The sequence below is a fragment of the Onthophagus taurus genome, chromosome 3 (genome assembly GCF_036711975.1).
Source record: "Onthophagus taurus isolate NC chromosome 3, IU_Otau_3.0, whole genome shotgun sequence".
NCBI classification, from domain to species: domain Eukaryota; kingdom Metazoa; phylum Arthropoda; class Insecta; order Coleoptera; family Scarabaeidae; genus Onthophagus; species Onthophagus taurus.
Genome location: NC_091968.1, coordinates 777356 through 802603, shown reverse-complemented (window position 1 = coordinate 802603; position 25248 = coordinate 777356). Strand labels below are relative to the sequence as shown.

Here is a 25248-nt window from a genome sequence, read left to right as displayed (position 1 = left end):
CAGTGTTGAATTAAAAAAAATCACATTCGAAAGCAAAATAATTTTTTTCTTCATTTAATGAATTATGAAGAATTTTTTTTAAGATTCTCGGGTTAAGAAAAGCAGAAAGATGAAGGTTTAAAATCGAAGAAGAAGTTGTGGATGGAAACGAAGGAGACTAAGAAGAAGAAGAAGACACCGGCAATTACGATAAGCGACGCGGCGCGGCGCTGAAGTCGAGGTCATGCGACGCGCGGCATAAAGGGGCCAGCATAGCCAAGCGCAAGACGAACGCGGACGGGCTCAAACCGGTATCCATGTGCACACGGGCACAGACTTGACTTTTCCAATTGGTTTTATTCTCATTCTTCCACGGGTCCCTCCTCCTCCGGGGTAATGCCAGCGCGGGCCGCCTCCGGAACTCCAACAGTCTGGCTTCGGCAGCCATCGCGACCACACTCACCAAAACACTACAAAACGCAAAGAATCAGCAACGAATCCAATGAAGAATAAGAAAAAAGAAGAAAAAAATTTCTTCTGATTCTTCATTAAGTTTTCCAAAACTTTCTTCAGTCATTTTTTCTTTATTTTAATCATTTCATTTAGAGGAAAGACTTTTACCAGTTTTTGATTAAGTGATTTTTCCACCGCGAGTGATTTCCAGAGAAGAAATTTTAAGATGGTTAAATGAAGATGAAGTAAGTTATATTTTAATTAAAATTTTTTATTAAAATAGAATCGTGGAAGTCGGGCTTTTTTTGTGTCATGGTGGTCAGTTTTCAACAGGTGGGGTGAGAGTCAAGGTCAGGTGCAACGCCCGCTACGGGGTTGAGAGGAGAAATACTGGGAGGGAAGGGGGCAAGTTGAAGCGCCGGAAAACGCTCGTCGCGCCCTCTTGCTCTCCGTCGTCTGACGACCACCAAACTAAACTTTTTTTGAAAAACCTACCGTGAGAATCACTAGTTAATGAACAAAAATTTTGATGGGTCCTGTATATGGATGTATAGGGAATTTCAAAATATTTCTTTTTTAAAGTAAAAGGATGATGAAAAAAAAAATACCTTGAAAGTACCATTTTCCGGTGTTTAGCATAAAAAAGAATAAGTATCCTGTCACTGTTTACCACGTGTTTCTTTAAGAGCGTTAAAATCCTGCGTTAATCATCTTATAACACTTTTCTTAAAGAAACTTTTAAGAAATTTTAATAAAATCCTTGAAATTACTAAGTATGAATACAAAAAGAAAGAAAAAAAAACATGTGTAACATTACACGATGATTATTCAATAAGTGTTATGTTTCTTATTCATATTTGTTTTTTTGTTGGTATTAGAGATGTGTTTCTTAAGAATGAAGTAGTAATATTTTTAATGAATCTTAAATAATTTTTTAGCGCCATAAAACTTGATAACTCGGCATAACAAGATCTTGAAAAACTTGATAATAACTAAAAAAAATACTTCTTCAATCCATAATCGACATCGCCCGAAGGTCTTCGAAAATTAGCAAACGTAAACCACTTTTTGTGCGTATCCATAAATTATACGCGGTCGGCACGACAGATGGCGCCCATCTCAACGCGTAAAACAGGATTCCTTCGAGAGAAAATCTTTGAATAATTTAACGATTTTAAGATGCTGTAGGTTACTGTTGATGATGATGGTGGTTGGTAAAAACGAAAAAAAGAATGAATACGTTTTCCTTCTTCTACTTTTACATTTACTCCTTCTGGTTCTTCCTCTATAACTAATAAGAAAAGTGTTGCCGGGCGAGAGCGTGTCCTTGCCAAAGGATGTTGACTCCATCTGGAGCTTCAGGATAACAAACCATCTTCTTCTTCTTATTCTTTCATATCTTAGTCTTTAAATGACGTTTAAAGGTGAAGAATGAATTGATGAAGAAAAAACTTGACGAAGAGAACAACTTTTTTATGTCAAGTTTTAAATGTCAGTCAAATTAAACCAAGAATTTTCTTCCATCATTAATACATATTAACATTTTTTGATTAAATAATTTTAATCGTATTAATGTAAAAAAAAAATTATTGGGGTTTAAAGAATTCTTCTTTTATTATAGTTCGAAGAGTCGGGTCAATACTACGACAAAAAGTGTTCGACCCTGAACGGTCAAACACCTTCGCCGTAACCATGTAACGTCGTTGTCGTCGTCTTCGTCTTCTCTCTTTCCTGCTGTTACTTTTTTCCCAGTGGTGGCGCGGTTGAGAACATGGTGGGGTTAACTTCGGCGGCAGCACGGCCGGCAGCGCGCGTACGCTTTCGCTAAATGGACGGCCGTGACGGCGGCTACGGTTGCGGCTACGGCCCCCGTCGAAGTCATTGCCACCTTCTATTAAAATGGTGATTGTTGGCCTATACAAGAATTTCATTGCCAACTATCTCGTTCCTTTTAATTGAAACGAAAAAAAAGATTTCATTTTTGCTTTTCATCTTCTTAATTTTGTTGGAGATTTCAACGATACATCAAATACAGAAACTTCAATCTTATTTTCCAACTTTATTTAGGAAAAAAAAAAATTCATCTCCTCCTTTTTTTAGTCGTTAAACTTTTATATCCTTTCTAACAGGTTGCCAACTGTTAGAACGGTCCTAATAAACGGCCTTTAAGACAACTACTCAACAAGTAGCAGCATATGGCACCCGACAACGACGACGACAGCCCGAGGTTATTTTTATTTAACAGCTGACCGATGTCGTCGTCTCTTTCTAATTTGCACACTGCGATTTTTCCTTATTACATAACTCAACGCTCACAAGTTTTGCACTTTTTTATACCAACCCAAAAAATTATATTCTTAAAGAGACTCCAATTCTCGATTAAGAAACGAACCTCCTCTTTATCTCATTAAATATCAATCGGAGTAGTTTAACGTAACTTAATTAAATATTCTTATAAGTACGAAGGAATTGTTTTTGTCAAATCCGGGTGGAGAAGGTTTCGTTAAGTTCACTAGTTAAGTCCAAGTGCTGCTGAGTTCTCAACCGTCTTCTCTATTAATAAGTAATGTCCGTTTCTTGCTAGTACTTTGGTTTTGTCAAACTCTATGGTGTTTGTGGCAATGCTCTGCGACTAGTAAAAACTCAGTCGCACATCCCTGTCGTGTTCTTTGTTGCGTCATTCGATGTTACGTAGCTCCCTTTAATGAGGTTACTTTGTCTTTGGCTATCGGAAGAGCGTACCGTATCGTACCACGATATCATTCTTCTTCAGACACTTAGTAATTCGCTCTGCCACACCTGAAATATAAGGAAGGCAGATAAAACCGGCTGGTGTCATACTTACCGAGTCATCCTTTTGTTTGCACGGTTTGGTGGCTCGTTGGATATCCCTCATGGTATAGCCGTTCTTCCGCAGTACATCTTCTAGGATCTTTCTTCTTTCCTCAGGTTCTCTCTGCTTGATAGAATAAGACTTGAATCACAGACCTCTTCTGTTGTATCGTATGCGTCTTCTTTCGATATACTCTCAGTTCCATGCCCCCATCTGTCTTCATAATGGCCAACACATCCAGGAATGACAACGGTTTTGCAGTTTTTGTTTCCATGGTAAATTTTATCATGAGGTGCTGTGAATTGTGGTGGTCTAGAAATTCCTGAAGTTGCTCTTTTCCATGTTGCCAGATCACAAAAGTGTCATTGACGTAACGGCCATAGTACTCTTCAAACATCTCCATGTAAAAATTGGTGATCACAGATGACAGAGATGATCCCATGATTCGCATTGCTAGTAGAACTTTCCCTCCCAGCTAAAATATGTCGACGATAGGCAGTACTCCATTAGTCCTGGGACATACTTTGGAAAACCCTCCGGGATGAGTTTTTGGCGAAGACCATCCACCTTCATCCACATTCCACGTCGAAATGTGTGGAATTTCTGACATCTGATTCTGTTTTACCTGTAAAAGAAGACAGACTCTTGGCAAGGTGAGAGAATTTATGGCAGTGACAATAGGGCCTTAAATATTCTTGTTACCGGTTAACTTGTTTCCTTTAATTCATGTCACTAATAATGCAGAGTCGAGAGTGGGTTTGATGAATGTCTTTAGATATACAATATATATGTAAATTTATCGATCAATCAAAACATTTAATAAGCCTACTATATATTTTTATATTTATGATGATTTAATTTATTTTTTCATTCTTTGAAAATTTCTTTCGTCTCTCGATAAATAAATAAAAAAAAAGTTGTCGTGACGTTACGTATTCTAAATAAACTTGACATTTACCTTTTAGATTCTTTTATAGCGCGGAGTCAAGGTAATGAACAATTATTAATCATTCTTTAACTTTAACATCACTGGAAAAAAAAACGTTGATTTAAAATTTTTCATTCTTTTTCCGATTAAAGTGGAGTTTTGACTCTAAATTTTAATGACATTTTTCTCTAAACTGTAAACATTTAGATACTTGAGTAACCATAATGTTATTCTGTTTCCGAACTGCAAACTGATCCCCAATTGGAACTTGAATCTTTATGTAATTAGGTATTTAAATTACTTTCCGAACTGGTTTCCAAAATAGAACTTAAGTTCTTTCTAAATTATTAGAATGAAATGAAACATTGAATCTTTCTGCAAACTGTTATAAAATCAAGATATGAATCTCTATGCAATTACGTACTTGAATCGTGCACCGAATTGTTTTTTAAATTGTGCTATTCCGATTGGCATTTCAAGTTTAATAACGGGTTTGGGGCATTGAAGCAACTTTTAATGATAGTTAAACATGAGTTTTTTATTATTTCCATGACACAGTATAAGAAGCGTTATAGAGCAATAATTCGGAATAGTTAATATCTTCAAGATAATCAAAGCAATCAAATTTTAAACCTTTAAAAAATAAAGATTCTGATATGTCTCAATATACTGCCTCGGCCACAACCGCATACCACGACTGTTAAGTTTTATACTTGACATTTTGGACAACCAGTTTTTGAAATTAAACAAGATATAATAAGTTTAGTAGGTTTTTAATATATAGCTGCTCGGCTACTTTTGTATGCAAAAACCATCATGAACTGAGGTCGCTTAACGCAGAATGGTTGCTATCAAAGCTATCCAATACAAAACGCAATTAAGCACCAAACACTTTGGGTAACCAATATGCTCATGCCCATGTCTTTTAAATCTTACAGAAGCAAAATTTGAAATTTTTGGTCTAATTTTAATCATTTTCTGGACAACCCATTGTAGCAAAACTAAAAAGATTTTTGTTTTAGTGTATCTACACGGCGAACACTGGGCTGAATCTGGAATCTAATTCCAAAAAAATTTACTATTACAGCGAATAATAGTGTGTAAGAAGTTACTTTGAAAACGGTTGAATGCAAATAGAGCACTATACATTAATGTGATCTTACTTTATATTATCTGTTCGGCGACATGATTGTTTATTTTTTTTTGTGTGTTAATCTAACCTGTTTATATACCTTTAAGGAAGACAAGCACTGAAAATATCAGATTAAAGAAGGTAAGTTCATACCATTCATTTCATATAAGAGTGTGATTTTGCTTCGTGGAAAATGAAAAATTCTTTACATTTTAAGGCGCAACTTTTTTTCATTAGAGATATAATTAACAATATATTCAAAGAAGGAGGGCCATAATGAATCATAAATTGAGATATAACAAAAATTCTTCAATTAAAACTGATAACACTTTTTCATTTTCGCTTGATTGTTTTTATAAAACTTGGTATTGGTGAATTGGTCGAATCTGGGATCAGAATTAAAACTTTTCAAAAATCAATATGGCAGATAGAAGATAGAGAACTAAAATTGCAAGAGAAAGGATAATTTACATTCATTGGTCATTGATGGCTACATAAAATCCTTTTTTGTAATTCGCGACGGTAATCAAAGCTCTAACAGTACTCAAACGGGTGCTGTAATGAGACTCCTTACAGCATCCGATGCTGTAATGAGATTTTAGTAACATTTTATGGAACCAGTTCAAGTTGGTGACATCGGCTCATTAATTTTTCTAGTTGTCAATGTGACAATTTTTGTCTATGGATGTTTAAACACGTTCTTAGCATCGAATACAAGGTCCACAATGATGACGTTGAACTCGGAGCAATTTCTCTTATTTTGGGAGGTGTACATGAAACATTTTTGTCAGGTGAATACATTTTGTGTTTTGACAGTTTCTAATTGTCAATTCAAATTTCTATTTTCAAGTGTTACGGTGTTACCAACTGCTACATACCTATTTCTCTACATTGTCAAAATTTATTTTATTTTTGAGAAAAAAAAAGGATAAAAACGCGAATTACAAAAAATAGCGTTTCATAAGACTTAAAGCACTCATTCATTAAAAAACTCGTTTTTCAACTTGAATTCGTGCATTTTAAACGTGTCTTACGAAACTTGTTTTTTAATATACTATTACAGGGCTCTTTAGCCATCTAACATGCCCTTGTTCCAATAGGGCAGCAAGGAATAAGGATATGAGGCAGTAGGTGTCTTTGCAAACAAAACTCTGCCTACCCTGACCGAAAGAGATCTGCTTAGTTTCTGGGAAAATCAAAAAGTGACTTGAATCTCCTCACCCACTTCCTGACCTAAATTCATGTTCTACATGAAGCTAGCGAATACATCCCTCTGTAGAGGGTGTGAAATGGAAGACGAGACGGTAAGTCATATTGTTTGTGACCGTCCCAACCTCGCGTACTTAAGGGAATCAACCGCTGGAGCCTAAATGGCAAATGTGAAGCTACATACATACAAGGATATGAGGCGATTTAGAGCCCAGCACACTAGAAATTCCTCATATATAAAAACCTGTGAAGACTTAGTTCACATGCTTTTAATACCATCGGATCCTGTTATTACAGGCCTTAGAACTTTCCAGAAAGTCCTATTGATCACGGATTTAGTGGAAGAAGATATGGTAGATACGAGCGAGTCGGATGATGATTCTGATTTTGTATTTTTGTAAAAATAATTCTTCATTTTACTAGAAAATAAATTAGTATCTATTTTATTTTTACATTTTATTTTATACCAATTTTTCCCTAAAAAATATGTGAAAAACTTCAAAATTCTGTTCTGAGAATTAAAACACCTACTTTTTTTCTTCGTATATTTTTTTAAACTACTCTAGAATTTTAGCCCTTGTTAAGTCTATAAAATAATGTTGTCCAGCTAGAATCGGGATTCAGCACAGTGCGCAGCGCAGTCTTCATCTTCGTACAAACTAAAAATCTAACATATTTATTCATATACAGGGTGGTTCAGTTTTTAATCGGGAAACTTTTCTAGGACGTAGTACTTGCCAAAATAAACACGTTTTTTATATAAACATAGGGTCGCAACTCTTCCGTTTTTGAGCTATGAGCTGTCACAGTTGAGCCAAAAATTTACATTTTATCTTTTATTTCGGGTATGAGTAAACCATAGAATTTGAAATTTGGTATGTATGTACTACTGGTTAATATCTTATTTTCAACCATACCTTAAACTTCCCTAGCGCCCTCTAAGGAGATGAAATTCACAGCCCCTTTGATTTTTTTATAACAACTTCTTAACGCCATGGAATATTAACAAAGAAAAATATGGGTTGTAATTACTAGTACTTTTTTCTCTCTTTAGTTTTTTCCTTAAAAATAATAGTTTTAACGTAAAAAAATAAAATATGCTACATTGTACTGTAAAGCGCTGCTATTATTAAAAGAAATTTTTCTTTATAGGTGGCTATGGAAGTTGTGCACTTACTAGGATCTAGTACTAACTAAATAACATCAATTAATTGTGATTTTCATAAGAAAAACCATAAATAAGATTAATGGCTGTCGGAACAAATTACGTTGTTTTAAACAATATTAAAAAATTGATACTCTGGCTTAATAACCGTCAAAAATTATTAATAACCAGCAATAATTATGAGGATCCACTGTAAATGAAACTTACAAGTTCTCAGAGCAAACTTTTAGAATAATTTTGGCTAAACATGGCGGCACATAGCAGTGCATGGCACGATATTTTATTTTTTTACACGGAAACTATTAACTTTAAGGAAAATACTAAAGAGACAAAAAAGTACCACTAAAGAGTGAGCTTTACAACCCATATTTTTTTATGTTCATATTCCATAGCGTTAAAAAGTTGTTATAAAAAAAACAAGGGGGTAGTGAATTTCATCCCCTAAGAGGGCGCTGGGGAAGTTTAAGGTATGGTTGAAAATAAGTTCTTAACCAGTAGTACATACGTACAAAGTTTCAAATTCTACGGTTTACTTGCAACCGAAATACAAAACAAAATGTAAATTTTTTTCTCAACTTTGATCGCTCATAGCTCGAAAACAAAAGAATTGCGACCCTATGTTTATATAAAAAATTTGTGTTATTTTGGCAAGTACTACATCCTAGTAAAGTTTCCCGATTAAAAACTGAACCACCCTGTATAAAGTATGGTTATTTTAGGACTTGTCAAAAAACTTTTCCAAACTCAACCGTAATTTTATGTTGCCAAACATCGTCTTATCGATGTTTTACTATTTTAAAATGGACTTGGAACATATTTTTTGCTTATTTGGAAATTCATGGATTCTTCGTTTGAAACTACCAAGTCTTGGTATTTCTTTTACTTCAAGCTTTTTTAAATTCTTTGGATTCGTCGTTTTTAGTCAAGAACTTGTTAGACTCTATTTTGATAATCCTTAAAGTTCGAATATTTATAACTGATGATAGGTTGAACTAATTTTTTAACGTGATAAAAAGTTATGTTTCCGACAAAACTTTTTTAATACAAAAACCAAATGCAATAAATGAAATGGTTACAGAAGAAACAATAATAATCTTGAAATGTTAAGTTATTATAAAATCTACGATAGCTATTTTAATATCTAAGTAGGCGTATTTTATCTCTTTATCTTTCAGCTTTCTATGCGTAACGGAAGGTGGCGTTATTTATTATTTAACTGGGGTAATCATTTATTGTACTTGTTCTTTTCTTTTTTTTTATAGCACACTTGTTCATGACCATGACACGACGACGACGTCCGTCGTCGCGGTTTTTATAATATTTTCAAGGTTTCTGACAACACTTTTCACTCTCCTTCCATTTAAACCAGCATATGCATTACTGCTAGTTTAATAAATGATTGTTTATTTTTAGATTATTGTTATATGATTTATTAAAATAAGATTAAAGTAAATGAAGTTTTAATAAGAAAGAAACTTGTGACTCTCAGTTATTTATAATGGTTATCTTTGTCTTGACCGCACCTACAAGAAAAAAAAAGGTAACAATAAAAACTAACTGTTATTTATGTAACAGATATGGATTAAAGAATTGAATAAAAAAATTTAATCGGTATTGTTATAAATTTAAAAATTAATTTCACAAAAAAAGGTAATTATAACATTAAAACCTATTTAAAAATATGACTCGGTTAAATCTAATTAATCATAGCAGGATTATAATTAATACGCGTTTAAAATTTTTCTTGTTCGTTGTAATGTGAGTGGGTTGACATCTACAAGCAACTTACAAAGCGATTTTTTTAATCAATAAAAAAGCGAAGGATTACTTAAGAACTATTAATTTGTAGTGAGGCATGGTAACTCCACCACCGTTGGCGTTATATTTTTCTGCCAGCGGTTGAGGAGTTCCTCAACCTCACAGCATTGCCACAATAGTTCATCATCTCTGCAAAACGAAGAAAAATTATTAAACAAAAAATTGAAGACGAGCAAGTTCTTACCAGCAAACATTTCGAAAGAGAACTGATTAAAAAATGCAAAATGAACTGAGTATTTATACCTTTAAATCAAAATCCCGGATTAAGGATCTTTTATATTAATTATTATTTATAGAAGCAACATAATACGAAAAGGAAAAAGCCCCTAACGTGAATCACATAAAAATGTGGGCAGCAAAAAAATTGTAACGAATTTCCCAATTGTGGTTTAAGTATAGCAATTAGTTTCCTTATCAATTTCAAACTTTCCGGACAAAGTAAATAGATAAAAGATTAATATGACACACTAGAATAAATGAATCATTTCATGTGGTTTTATATTTCATTGCTTATTCTTAAAACGATTTCCTTTAAAACTAATAAGAAAAAAAAAGTTATCGTGTTATTTGTTTGAGAAACGTTGAGGCATTTAGTTGAAGGTTGTTGGGATTTTTAAGATTGGTTTTTATTATGAGTGTGTCCAGTTGATGTCAGTTTGTCACTGAGTTAGGTGAAAACAAGATGAGGTGCTAATTTTAACCTTTTATTGAATCATTTTTAAAATTTTAAGAAGAAAGTGTAACTATTTCTGTTATGTAAGTGTTAATTGATTTTAAAAAATAAACAAAAAAATGTATTAAAGTGGAATTTTACGAGTTTTGGGGAACCACAAATAATTTAAATTTATAATAAGACTTTTTTAAATGTTAACCTGCATATCATGAAGATTAAATAACAATTGAAATGATGATAAAAAGATTTGAAGATGTAAAATATAAAAGATTTTAATAAAATGGTTTACCAAAATCGAATTTATCTACCATCGGAAGCTAACGGCATCGAAACCAACGAATATTTACAAAAGTAAGTAAAACCTCCTTTTTCGTATAACTACATTACCTTCGTTTTATTTTTCTTTCTCTCGGCGTCGATGCCGAGTTTTTGAGTTTCTACAAACGGGCAAAACCAGTCGTCGTTGACAACATAAGAGAACCATTCCACTTCTTATAAATAACCAACAGAAGCACCAAAGACACCAAGACTAAGTGTACTCTTTTCTTTTCGATTTTCTTCTTCCCTTCTTTCTATTTTGATATCTTTTACCTCGCTCCAATGGCCACACCACGTTCATGAACGATTCATGAGATAAAGAAGAACTGGAAGATACTGTAAAAAAGAGATTCGTGAGAAAATTCCTTTTTTGTAGAAACAATAAATAAAAGCGTTACAAATTTTGATCTCATAAATTATTGATAAACCATTTTTTGTGTTAAAAAGACTTTTCTTTATAAATTATTAAAAAATACTTAATTTCATAGGTACTATAATAATATTGATATTTCCCCAGATCCAATAACCTCACTTTTATTTGACAGTTCATATTTCAAAAATAATTAACTCTAATTTAAGATTAAATTTTAATATAATCTAAAAATATGCTTAGTTTCATTCAATTTCAATCAATTCTTTTAGATTTTAAAGTACTCATTGAATTTTTATAGGATTAAATTCATAAAATGTTTGATTTCCCTTATACATTTACTTTTTGCTCAACTCTATACATTTTCCACCAATTAGAGGCTTTGATTAGTAAATAAAAATGTTGAAAGTTAATTTTATCTCCAGGTAACTCAACAACAAAGCCTATTTTAACATAGATTTAATTGAATAAGTGCTCCGATTCATAATATCCAAATTCCAGAGAAGTTCTACAACATAACCTACAAAAACAAAGGAGATAAGTTTTAAAATTTAATTACAATTAAAAATAACGATATTATTACTTACCTAATTAATTATTGAGGTTATTCATATAATCGAATTAGTTAAATAAGAATTACTTCATTACAATAATTTATTTCTTTTAAAATCGAATCCAAACAAACAGAGTGAGGTTATGTTTAGAAAGACTTAATTATGTATATGTTGGTTGTCATGGCTACTAAATAATAGTGACAGTAAAATAAATATTTGATTTATTACTTTGAAATTAAATACTGAAACTTGGTTTGTAATGACACCTGTATATTATTTATGTTATAGATACGTGTTTTTATAGATATAAAATAAAATTCAGTTAAAAAAAAAGTTCTAATATATGCTGCCATCTAGTGGTCATACGCACGAACTATATATACAGTGACTTACAGACATTGATCCCCACCTACAAAACTACAAAATTAAAGCATTAGCTTCTGTGTAATCAATCTCCGGATCTAAGTCCTTTAAAGTATATTTGATAAGAACTTGATCGTTAAATTTGAAATCTAGACAGAAAACCAAGATTACTAATCGAACATCCCTAATAATTGTAAGCTTTCGACAAAACATGATGATATTGTTTAAATTCGAATTTTGCATAAGTAACAAGATGACTTTTGTGAAACACATTAATATGCTTTAAAAAAGTTATTGGTGCTGACAAGTATCTCGAAGAAACGACCAGTTTTAAATCTAAACGCATTCGAAATCTGAGCGGTGTTGCTAGAAAATAGTTAGCTAAGTAATCAAATTGATGAAAAGAGGCAATTATTCTTTAATTTGTTTGCAAAACAATCAAAGCCCTTTAGCCCCTTTATTCAGTGTGAAGAAAATCGGGTGCTACAATCATGATAATGAGTTTTTTAGTAAGCACATTTACATAAGATAAGGTATTATATAAATACTTGGCACTTTGAATATTTTACTTCAATAATACTGGGATCTGTAATCTTAATTCAATTAGTCGATGCATATTCTTAAACAATTGAAAGCAGAAATATTAACCTCAAAACAGAAGTTAAATACCTAGGGGTGATACTAGACAGTAAATTAAACTGGAACTCCCACATAGACAAGGTGAAGAAAAAGGCCATTATGGCTAACCAGATCTGCCGAAGGCTCCTCGGAAAGAACTGGGGTCTCAAACCACGAATGGCTCATTCGGCCTACGTAGCAATAATCAGATCCATGGTCGCCTATGCCTCATTGGTTTGGTGGCCAAAAACAAATCATAAGACAACAGCTGGCATAAATCCAGCGGTTAGCATGTCTTAATATAACGGGTGCAATGAGATCTTGTTATACATATATACAAAAGGGGGCCTTATCACTCAAGCTGATGAAATCCTCAAGGACTCATGTCTAAATCACTTGATTGAAATTAAAACGCACCTTATACCGACAAAATATAATTTCGATCAACCGTATAAGGCTAAATATTTAGAAGCAGGGATGATTGGACGAAGGGTGAGCCTCAACTACAAAGAGGAGCCCTTGCCTGGCACACTGATGCTTCAAAGACAGTTGGATCCGGAGTAGTGGTAAATTGACCCTCAGCTCCGACATAACCATTTTTCAAGCAGAAGCACTTACTATAAATTTTTGCACCGCTTTGAACCTATAAAAAGGACAGAAAGGTGCATCCATAAACATTTGCAAACAATCTGGCTAAATCCAATTCAGGCCTATACGTATGACTCCGCACTGATCAGAGAGTGTACCAGCAACCTGAGAGATCTCGCTAGAGGTAATGATGTTACTTTATGATGGGTTCCAGGTCACAGAGACATTGAAGGCAATGAGAAGGCGGACAAGCTGGCCAAAGAGGACCCCAACCCGGTTGAGGACTACAAAAAAAAACACCTAAAACAAGTAATCAACAGTTGGGAGGCCTCAAAGGTAGCCTTACGCTGGAAAGAACTTCCAGGTCACGAACAGATAAACAGTATGATAACTCCGTCGTTTTATGCCTCAGTAAAGGGAATCTAAGGACGCTTTCAGGTTTTCTGACCAGCCATGCGCCCCTAAAATACCATCTTATCCACATTGGACAAGCTGAGGATCAAACTTGTCGACTTTCCAAAGACGTGTCAAAAACGGCTGAACATATACCGTGTAATTGCGTCGCCTAATACACAACATTTTCAGTAAAGCTCTTTTGACACCTACCTACATAAAGGAACAAGACCTTGGAGCAATACTAAGGTTCATTAAGGACCTACATTTGCCCTAAACTTTTGGGGGCTAATGTTACAATAGGTCGCGGTGACGAGGGGCGCCGCTCCCCTCAGCTCGGCAACTTTTCTGGATATACAGCAATCGTTTTGTGTGGAATCAGCAATGCGGAAATAACTCGTATTAGCAGCACTCTTCCATATCATTTAAAAGAGTGTCAAAATAACAATATAGAATATAGAGAAACCTTAGTCGAGAAGTTAATAAATATAGAATGTCATAATACACGCTGGAAATTAATATCACATTTTCGCCTTTTTTAGAACATGATGTTCTCGTGATAGCTGAGACCAATTTTAGTCTCCAAAGCAAGAAGTGGCGCAATCAGGAAAATAGTTGTAAAAATGTTAACGTTACACTGATACAAATGGTAAATGGAATTGTCTAGTTGAAACCACATGCCTTCAAGAGGCAATATCTTGCAACTAGTTCCTGATGACTTGGGTTAAGGGTTTTACAATTATTATGACTCTATCAATGCAAACTATTAAGAATAAAAGAAGAAAAGAAGTTGAGTTTCTTAATTTCAAATATTAAAAGAGAAAAAAAGGGAATAAAATAAGAAAAATGTTTTTAGTTGTTGAGGACGACCACGAACGTGTGAAATCGAAGACAATTCGTCATTAACTTTGTAGAAAATCGGTTTCGGTCTCCAGACCATGATGATGTCTTCGCTTATAATTGTCGTAATTAAAACTTTTTAATTGACACCATTTTATCACATAAAATTAAACGCCATTTTAATTATTAATTAACAATAATCCCTCCAACATTTCAGCAATTAAAAAGAAACTAATTTTTTAGGTTCGTCAAAAGAGAATTTCCAAGTGAGACCGTACATAGCGTTCCAAAAAGTTTTCAAAAAAGCGGCGAAAAACAAGCGATTTTAGCGGAGAAGGTTATTTTTGATAGACTTCGTGGGTTGAAAAGTGAAAATCGAATCAAAGGGCTTTGGTTAATATTCTTTCATAGTGCATCTTACGCCGGGCGTTCATTTAGGAATCAACGAGATGGAAAATTAATGATTAGAGAACACGATTTTGTGTTATTTATTAAATATCATAGTAAGTTATATTTTATTAAAAAATTAAATTTAAAATAAATTTTTTATAGATAACATCCATGTTGTTTTAATCGAAGTTAAATCAACACACGATTCTAACGCATCAATAAAAGATTTAGAAGTTACAAGCGATGCAAAGGTCATCAAAAATAATAAAAGGTCAGCCCAGCATCAATTAAGAGATCATTTGGAGGTTTTATTAAAATTTTTGGGAATTTCCGAACAACATGCAATCCAAATGTATATTATGTGGCCTTTTTTGTCCTCTTTAACGCGTGACCCTAAACACCAAATTATAAAACGATGGAAAGATGAACCTAATTTACACGTTTTTGAAGAAACTTTATCGAAACAAGAATATTTTAATCAATGGTTTTTAGATTACGTTTTAACGACGAAATCAATTGGGGAAGATTATTTTAATACTTTATTAAATAGGTAAATCAAAAAAAAGATTTATTAATTTCTTATTAATTTTTAAGTTATGATCAAATTTCTTGACTTCATAAAACAGAGTATCTATACTCTATTTTTTAATTCGGAGGAGTGTTTTCAAATTGAAGCGTCAAAAAAAGGGTTGCTAATGGTCAGTTTTAAGCAAAAATTACACTAGGAAAGAGATGTTGTCGGCCGTCTAGAAACATTCGGGTTTAACCGCACGTCTCTCAGTATGGTTAAACCCGAATGATTCTAGTTCTAGGTCTTGTATTAGTTCTAGTGATAGTGTTAGTGTAAAACTAGAACTAACATTAGACCGAGAACTAGAAACATTCGGGTTTAGCCGCACGTCTCTCAAGACGGCTAAACCCGAATGATTCTAGTTCTAGATCTTGTGTTAGTTCTAGTTCTACACTAGTATTATCACTAGAACTAACACAAGACCTAGAACTAGAATTTTCTAGAAGTTTTACACTAGTACTATCACTAGAACTAACACAAGACTTAGAACTAGAATCATTCGGGTTTAGCCGTCTTGAGAGACGTGCGGCTAAACCCGAATGTTTCTAGTTCTAGATCTTGTGTTAGTTCTAGTGATGGTTTTAGTTTTAGTTCAATAACAATATGCAACATAGTAATATCATATGTTAACTAGTGCTACCTACCACTGCCACTAGAAGTAATACTAGATCGAGAACTAGAAAGATGTGGATTTAGCCGCACGTGTCTCAAGAGGGCTAAACCCGAATTATTCTAGTTCTAGGTCTTTTGTTAGTTCTAGTGATAGTGCTAGTGTAAAACTAGAACTAATACTAGACCGAGAACTAGATACATTCAGGTTTGGTCGCACATCTCTGAACTCGGCTAAACCCGAATGATTCTAGTTCTAGGTCTTGTGTTAGTTCTAGTGATAGTGCTAGTGTAAAACTAGAACTAACATTAGACCGAGAACTAGAAACATTCGGGTTTAGCCGCACGTCTCTCAAGACGGCTAAACCCGAATGATTCTAGTTCTAGGTCTTGTGTTAGTTCTAGTGATAGTACTAGTGTAAAACTAGAACTAACACAAGATCTAGAACTAGAATCATTCGGGTTTAGCCGTCTTGAGAGACGTGCGGCTAAACCCGAATGATTCTAGTTCTAGATCTTGTGTTAGTTCTAGTGATAGTTTTAGTTTTAGTTCAATAACAATATGCAACATAGTAATATCATATGTTAACTAGTGCTACCTACCACTGCCACTAGAAGTAATACTAGATCGAGAACTAGAAAGATGTGGATTTAGCCGCACGTGTCTCAAGAGGGCTAAACCCGAATTATTCTAGTTCTAGGTCTTTTGTTAGTTCTAGTGATAGTGCACTAGAGTCTAGTAATACTAGACAGAGAACTATATACATTCAGGTTTGGTCGCACATCTCTCAACTCGGCTAAACCCGAATGATTCTAGTTCTAGGTCTTGTGTTAGTTCTAGTGATAGTGCTAGTGTAAAACTAGAACTAACATTAGACTGAGAACTAGAAACATTCGGGTTTAGCCGCACGTCTCTCAAGACGGCTAAACCCGAATGATTCTAGTTCTAGATCTTGTGTTAGTTCTAGTTTTACACTAGTACTATCACTAGAACTAACACAAGACCTAGAACTAGAATAATTCGGGTTTAGCCCTCTTGAGACACGTGCGGCTAAATCCACATCTTTCTAGGTCTCGATCTAGTATTACTTCTAGTGGCAGTGGTAGGTAGCACTAGTTAACATATGATATTACTATGTTGCATATTGTTATTGAACTAAAACTATCACTAGAACTAACATAAGATCTAGTGTTAGTTCTAGTTTTACACTAGTACTATCACTAGAACTAACACAAGACCTAGAACTAGAATCATTCGGGTTTAGCCGTCTTGAGAGACGTGCGGCTAAACCCGAATGATTCTAGTTCTAGATCTTGTGTTAGTTCTAGTGATGGTTTTAGTTTTAGTTCAATAACAATATGCAACATAGTAATATCATATGTTAACTAGTGCTACCTACCACTGCCACTAGAAGTAATACTAGATCGAGAACTAGAAAGATGTGGATTTAGCCGCACGTGTCTCAAGAGGGCTAAACCCGAATTATTCTAGTTCTAGGTCTTTTGTTAGTTCTAGTGATAGTGCACTAGAGTCTAGTAATACTAGACAGAGAACTATATACATTCAGGTTTGGTCGCACATCTCTCAACTCGGCTAAACCCGAATGATTCTAGTTCTAGGTCTTGTGTTAGTTCTAGTGATAGTGCTAGTGTAAAACTAGAACTAACATTAGACCGAGAACTGAAAACATGCGGGTTTAGCCACACGTCTCTCAAGACGGCTAAGTAGAAAAAAAAATTGAATGAAAGAAGAAATCGTTCTTGGTAAAGCTCAAGAGATCCTCAAAGAGTCGTTACACGGTCATTTCTCGAGATGCCGGCCTCTATTATGGCACTTTTTTCGTCTAGGATTTTAATGGGCCGTTAACCGACCGGATAAATCGTTTTTCCACAAAGCGCGAGCCGGACCTGTACATACGAGCCATTAACGCCATCTACAGCGCGATTCCAACTACGGCCGTTTCGACGAGCTGTACAAGTTTAAAAAAACCGCGACGTGCGCGTATTCCAACATCTCGCCTTATTGTTTCCCAAGAAAAAAAACCAGAACCGTACTTAAAAAAAACTTTTTATTTGATTATAAATAATTTTTGATGTACTCTGTACGTGAAAAGGTGATGAGACTGTTTGAGAATTAATTAACGTTGCCTGTTGGACGTTTCACCGGAACCATAAAATAAACTCCTCCAACGACGACGACGAGAAAATGTTTCTTAAGAAAAAAAGAACGTAAACCTAATGCCTCTCCGACTTTGACGACAATCTAACGTAGCGTTTCCGAACGTTTTTTTGTCGCGCCGTTCCTCGAGCATTGATCTTTATAAGGCGAGGGCAGTTTGCGGACTTAACGTCCGCGCGTTGGAATTTTTATTATTTATCGCGATCCAATCGGGAGATACATCAAAGTTGATGCCATGAAGGTTGATTAAAAAAAACAATAAAAAACCAATCCCGGATAGATTTATGTCGATAAGTTTTTATAACTATTTTGAGGATGGATTAAAAAAGTTTAAGTAGAAGATATGTTAAAAGGGTTTTTGAGTTGTTTAAGAAATGAGATGGAGTTCCCAACTTCAAAACTGGTTACTTGTTATTAGTCTTCTCAAATCATGCTTCAACAGATTTGGTCCTCTTCTTCCCATCTCTATTAAAATAGAAAGTCAAATTACCTTTAGGGTGTACAATTGAAAATAGTCCCGAAATCAAAATATGTTTGCAAAAAATGTCCATTGCAAAAAAAGACCATTTCGTCTTTGATTATTGTAATTAATACATTTTTTTATTGCTCCAGTTTGAAGTGGTGATATTGCTCTCGTGCTGGTGGACGTAGACATTGCATTTTCAAATATCCTATTTAATTTTTCTGCTAATGATACTTCATTACCTTGTTGATTGTTTTTAAGATAGGACAGCGGAATATCGTCTTCATCTTGCCTTGTTGGCGATGATATTGGTGATAATCTTTGTATGAATTAAAAAAAAGTGAGATATTTCCATAGTATCTGGATGATCAAAAAGTAAATCATCTTACCTTTCTATATATTTAAGCGAATTACAGAGATAGCTCAACGCACTTGATGTTACTGTTCTTCGTTCATTTATGCGGTACTTTAATTCAGATTACAAGGCTCTATTAAATGAAGTATTAATTTTTGAAAGTTCTTGAAACATAAGTCTATGATGTGAGTTGGCATCACGTCTACATACCGCCAACATTGTGAGTTTAATAGTTTCAAGACACTTTACAACTCCTTGTAGAACTTCAAAGTCAATTGATGAATACAGTCCCGTTCTAACATTTGAGCTAAGCTGTTCCATCGCGTTTTACAATCTAAAATAAATTTTAACTTCTTGCAATGTTTCCCTTTTACATAGTTCTGCAGAACACTGTTTTTTAAAGGAGAGCGACGAAATAATTTGACAATCTTCCGTACTTCAGTTACCAGTTTGTCAATGTTCCCGTGATAGTTTAAATTAAAGGATAATTGTTCAACGTCTTCAATTAACTCAAAACCACCGTCTTCAGTATTGTCACTATTGTAGTCGTCCTCGCTGCTACTCGTACTGCCATCGGTTTCAGTGTTTCAGTTTCATAATTGGACCGCGCTATGCTTCACTTGACTAAGCGACAAATGAACAATGTTGAGAATTCTCAGAATAGACACGCTCACACTGAGAGAAATAGATTGTACGAATCGTATTATAGAAAAAATATTATACATGCAGTAATTCATTGTATACATGCAGCAATTCATTGTATTATATTCATTATATTTATAAGCTTCAGTACAATCCCGTCTCGCTGTCACTAACGTATTAAATATTATATTACGTTATAGTATATTTTTAGTGCATAGCACAATCCATTTCTCTCAGTGCAAACTATTGAAAATTGTTTGGTGCCTATCTATGTTTATCACAGAACAGTGATGACAGCTATCACAAGCACAGAATCCGCTTGGTCAGTCGTTTTACGATTATACAGGGTGTTTCTGTAAGTCGTGGCATAAATTTTATCACAAATACTAGAGTTAAAATGATGTTATAGAAAATTATCTAGAGTTTGATTTTGTACTTTTCAACTGGTTTCTGTTTTATATAGAATTTAAGTTTAACTAGTTTCGGCCCTTGGCCACCTTCAGAGACTCTAGAAATAGATTAACATCCCTCATCCTATCTATTTTACAAACAAGTTTCTTAATATTTCTTTTTCTTTTGTTAAAAAAGATCAATAGATAATTTACAAAATTAAAGTTTAAAAAGTTGTAAAATGAAATTAAGGACGAAGTGTTACAAGTTTACAGGTTAAAATTTAAGAACGCTCTTTTTTAACAAAATAAATATTAAGAAACTTGGAAAAATTGCAGCATCATCATGTGGCTTAAAAATCGACGATTTTTTTTTAATCAATGTGAAATGACCCAAAAAACACGTTAAAAATAAAAAGAAAGTGCTGAAAAGTGACTAACACTAGATTAACTTCAGTTATAAAAGTTCTATTATATGATAACTAACTTCAGGTTTAAAATGTCAACCTCAATTTTAACATATTTGTAATTTTTATTAAAAATCCTTTAAAATGAGTACAAACACGACATTTATCTTCAATATTAATGAAGTTATGGTCAACTTCCGGTTAAGAATGTCAACGTCAATTTTGACATACTTGTAATTGTCGTGAAAAATCCTTTAAAATAAGTCCAAACATGTTACGTTTAATTCCAATATTACTCGAGATATAAGCATTTCCAATTTGAAATGTCAATGTCATTTTGACATATTCTTAATTTTTATAAAATGTCTTAATATTCGTCACAAAAACAAAAATATAATAAAAATAAATCAAAAATTAAGGTTGGTATTAATATTTAAAAATTAAATTGCTATCTACATTGTTGCTAACTTCGGGTTTAATGTTTTTTATTCAAACTTCTTGTTTTTTGAGATTAGTGTGTCATCTTTGTACACATTTTAATGGATTTTTAAAGAAGATGGCAAATATGTCAAAATTGACGTTGACGTTTCAAACCGGAAGTGATTGTATCTTCATTAATATCAAAGTTAAATATGTCGAGTTTGGACTCAATTTTGACATATTTGTAATCTTCATTAAAAATCCTTTAAAATGAGTACAAACACGACATATTTATCTTCAATATTAATGAAGTTATGGTCAACTTCCGGTTAAGAATGTCAACGTCAATTTTGACATATTTGTAATCCTCGTGAAAAATCCTTTAAAATAAGTCCAAATATGATACGTTTAATTCCAATATTACTCGAGATATAAGCAATTTCCAATTTGAAATGTCAATGTCGTTTTGACATATTCTTAATTTTTATAAAATGTCTTAATATTCGCCACAAAAACAAAAATATAATAAAAAAAAATCAAAAATTAAGGTTGGTATTAATATTTAAAAATTAAATTGCTATGTTCATTGTTGCTAACTTCGGGTTTAATGTTTTTTATTCAAACTTCTTGTTTTTTGAGATAAGTGGTCTCATTTTAAAAGTTTTTTAAAGAAGATGACAAATATGTCAAAATTGACGTTGACGTTTCAAACCGGAACTGATTGTATCTCCATTAATATCAAAGTTAAATATATCGAGTTTGGACTCATTTTAAAGGATTTTTTATGAAGTTGACAAATATGTCAAAATTAATAGTTGAAAGTTCGAACTTTTCGGTTTTTTGAGAGAAATGCGTCATGTTTTCGGACTCACTTTAACGGTTATTTTATGAAGATTACGAATATAATAATAAAATTAAAGTTGACATTGATAACTGAAAGTTTTTTTCAACCGAAATGTTTCTAGTTCTCGTTCTAGTTTTAGTTCAATAAACTAGAACCATTCGGATTTAGTCCCACGGTTCTCGCGACGGCTACACCCGAATGATTCTAGTTCTAGGTCTAGTGTTAGTTCTAGTTTTAGTGCAATAAAAATATGCAATATAGTGATATCTTATGCTAACTAGCGCTACTTACCGCTGTCGTTTGTAAAATGGATAAGATGAGAGATGTTAATCTATTTGTAGAGTCTCTGAAGATGGCTAAGGGCCAAAACTAGTTAGACTTAACTTTTATATAAAATAAAAGACATAAACTTTTAATTTTATAAAACGACACTGGTCCGAAATTGTGGGTTCATCTATTTTTTCTATCGTAGAATTTCTTGGTGTATCTAAGTGTCATATCTAAGTCGATTCTTAGACGTATGATGCAAATGGGACTTATTATACGATAACGTGATTGGCGCTTAGCTTTATCCTTTAAAACAAATGGTATTTTAGGTCTTTCGGTATTCTGCATTTTTTCTAAGATAAGTTACACCTTTACCTAACAGACATCATGAAAATCTCTAAATACAATAAAATGTCAAGTGATGTATAACGCGGTCAAATTTTTGTACAATTTTAAAATAAATCATTGCAAGTTGAATGCCATGAGCAAAGCATAATTGCTGTAGTGGCTGTATTAATTTTCCCAATTTAACCATTACATTGGCTCCATCTGTTGTGATCGAAACAATGTCATTTTTTAAGCTTAACTTAAATTGCTCGAGTTTTGTTTCCACAAGATCAATCAAACATTTTTCTGCAGGCAAAGATCCTTTGATAGGTACTAATCCAATATTCCACATTTTAAGGCTTTATCTTAATTAATAAAATAACTTCTACTTGCTTTATTTAAATATACAGTCGTACATGTTTCAGGAAATTATTCCCATCTTCAGCGACAAGCGTCAGGAACCGTAAGAAGGATCACAAACCAAGCAAAACATATAAAAAACAATAGTTTTCCAAAGGAAAAACCATGTTAAAATGAATTCAAGATATAATAAAATTTTTTTTAAATGGCGTTAAAATTACGTTAAATCTATAAAAATATAAATAACAAATCAAACATTAAAATTAAATTGTAAAAAAACATATAAGGTATAACATTAAATTTGGTTTGTTCATTTGGAGGATTGAAAGACACAGTGTCTTTCAATCGATTTCAAATTTCGAGCTCCTTCTAAAAGAGAAAATGTTTAAATAAAGAAAAATGGGAACGTAATTCTAGAAAATCTAAAAGAGTAAGAGGAGAAGAGTACATTTTTCCAGTTACTCGTGTAACTGGAAAAACCTGCCAATGTAAACCACAATATTTTGACAAAGTTAACCCAGAAATTCGGGATGTTATCCTTACAAACTTTAATAGCATCGGAAATAAAAAAGAACAGGAAAACGTCGCAGTATATCTAACGTTTAGGTTGTAAGTACGTATCTTTTTTTAAATACTCATCTTCTATTACTTATAGTAAGTGTTCTAAAATTTTAAATATTTTTCATTTCTTTATAAATACGAATCGAAACAACAAAACTTAAAGTATGCAAAAACACATTTTGTGAATTTCATGGAATATCCAGAAAGAGAGTACAAATTCTAGCTTCTCATATTGGAATAACTAAGTTACTATCTGTACCAATATTCATTGATCATTATACACAATATGTTAAGAAAACGACGTCTACTAAGGAAAAGGAAAAATTTACTATGTCAAAACTCAAGTAAAAGGAACCCAATGTTCAATATCTGCTAGTTTGCTGATTCTTAAGGATTTCCCAATAGTCAGAACTAATGGACACATCCCATTAGAACCTTCAGCAGCTGTATATTGTACACCAATGCCATTAAAATTTCAAAAATTAAACAATGTAATGACAATAACAAATTGAAAGAATGAAAGACACAGTGTCTTTCAATCCTCCAAATGAACAAACCAAATTTAATGTTATACCTTATATGTTTTTTATTAAATTGTCAAATACCTTTTCGCAACACTTTTTTAGTTTTTTTAAAATACACAAATCATTTATTTATAATTTTGATTAAAAAGTGAATTTTTTTTCTTGCAGATATATTGTTTTAAGTTGTGGAGTTTTTGTCGACGAAATAAACGAAGGAATGTTAGCTTTATTAAATCAAGAACAACTCGAGCTTTTAAACAGTAACGTTTGTAAGATGGAAAAAGGAAAACCTTTGGTGGTACATGGTGCTGCTGGAACCGGAAAAACTTTATTAATATTAAAAAAATTGGAGGAACTATTTTATCAAGGGAGATTAAACGACGAAAATCGAGCTTTATATATTTGTTATTGGCCGGGGATACGGTAAAAATAAATAAATGAAAACAATTAGTCCTTGAAAATTAAATTTTTAGATGTGAAGTCGAAGAAAAATTAAAAATTCTCAAGATAAAACAATTTGTTGATACAACTCGTTTTTATATCTCCCAATCGGGGTTTATGCGTTTAAACGAGCGAAATTACAAACACGTTTTTATGGACGAAGCTGAAGCTATTTGTTTGGCTTTTGACAAAGAAATCATGACGACAACTTTATCTACGATTTTTCAAAAATACCAAGATGGAAATAAGATAAGTCATATTAATCAAGATTGGGGGGAGTTGTGGTTTTTAGTTGATATGCATCAAGCTTCTTTGTTTTTACCAAGACATTCCCCAAATTTATTAAAAACCCCATCGATTATTTTATCGAAAGTTATGCGATCAACCGGATATATTTTTAATATTTTTAAACAATTCTATTCAAATCCAATGCCTAATTTACCACAAAAGATCTTAAACAACATTAATATACCAAACATTTCCTTGGGCCATCACATTTCCGGTCCACCAATTTTTTGGTTAAACACCGATTTGAACCGACCCAAACGCTACCCTTTAAATTTAACGGTAAAATTAATCATCGATCTTTGCGGATCAAAAGGATTCAAACCGAACGATATTTGCATCATCCCATTCTTTTTAAACGACTCCCTCAATCCCAAAGTATTCAACGAAGAAATCGACCGACATTTTGTCGAAAACGGTTATCGCCCCCGAGCAGTTGGAGAAATTGAGACATTCATCACGAAAAAAGGAGTGAACGACTTCTTGATTTCGTGGGCTCTCAAAACTAAGGGGATCGAATTTACCGTTGTCGTTTTAGTTTTTGATGAGGACGATTATGACACAAAAGATTGCGAGGATCGGAAAAGAACTTATATTATGGCCTCGAGATGCACTTCAATGTTAATTTTTGTTTGCCCGGAAAAAACTAAAAATGAAATTGATATTGAAAAGGTTTTTAGAGAATATCCTTTTAGTGTCTAATTTAAAAAGTTTACCTTCTAATACACGCGCTTATATAGTCATACGCGGTTTACTGTATACATATAATTTTACTCATTTGCATCATAATCTCAGATATTTGGGGAACTACTAAAACTGGAACTAACACTAAACCTAGAACTAGAAACATTCTAGTGCGTCTCTTTTAGACGGCTAAACCTAAATGATTGTAGTTCTACTATATAATCTAATATACTGTACTTAATGTTTTTTGTTCAATTAAATTTGAAAACTCAAATAATAAACAATAAATAATTTAA

General features: G+C 33.1%; 1 protein-coding gene and 1 long non-coding RNA gene across 4 annotated transcripts; one reads left to right on the top strand and one right to left on the bottom strand.

Moving 5' to 3' along the window:
- The first annotated feature begins 357 nt into the window (after positions 1-357).
- LOC111417448 (uncharacterized) lies at positions 358-25248 on the top strand. 3 transcript variants are annotated; one of them, XM_071195419.1, is made up of 6 exons: positions 10004-10273; positions 10335-10541; positions 14478-14737; positions 14787-15174; positions 23711-23965; positions 24016-25248. In XM_071195419.1, the coding sequence occupies exons 2-6, from the start codon at positions 10471-10473 to the stop codon at positions 24968-24970; spliced, it is 1929 nt and encodes a 642-aa protein (XP_071051520.1). In that variant the 5' UTR covers positions 10004-10273; positions 10335-10470; the 3' UTR covers positions 24971-25248. The 3 variants fall into 3 exon arrangements, with proteins under 3 accessions (XP_022905497.2, XP_071051520.1, XP_071051519.1); XM_071195418.1 differs by having other exon boundaries at positions 10321-10541; XM_023049729.2 differs by lacking the exons at positions 10004-10273; positions 10335-10541 and adding an exon at positions 358-677.
- LOC111417449 (uncharacterized) lies at positions 9282-11741 on the bottom strand. The gene is made up of 4 exons (XR_011640129.1): positions 11466-11741; positions 11221-11398; positions 10578-10844; positions 9282-9646 (listed from the first exon to the last, which is right to left on the bottom strand). It is a non-coding gene; the product is annotated as an uncharacterized lncRNA (long non-coding RNA).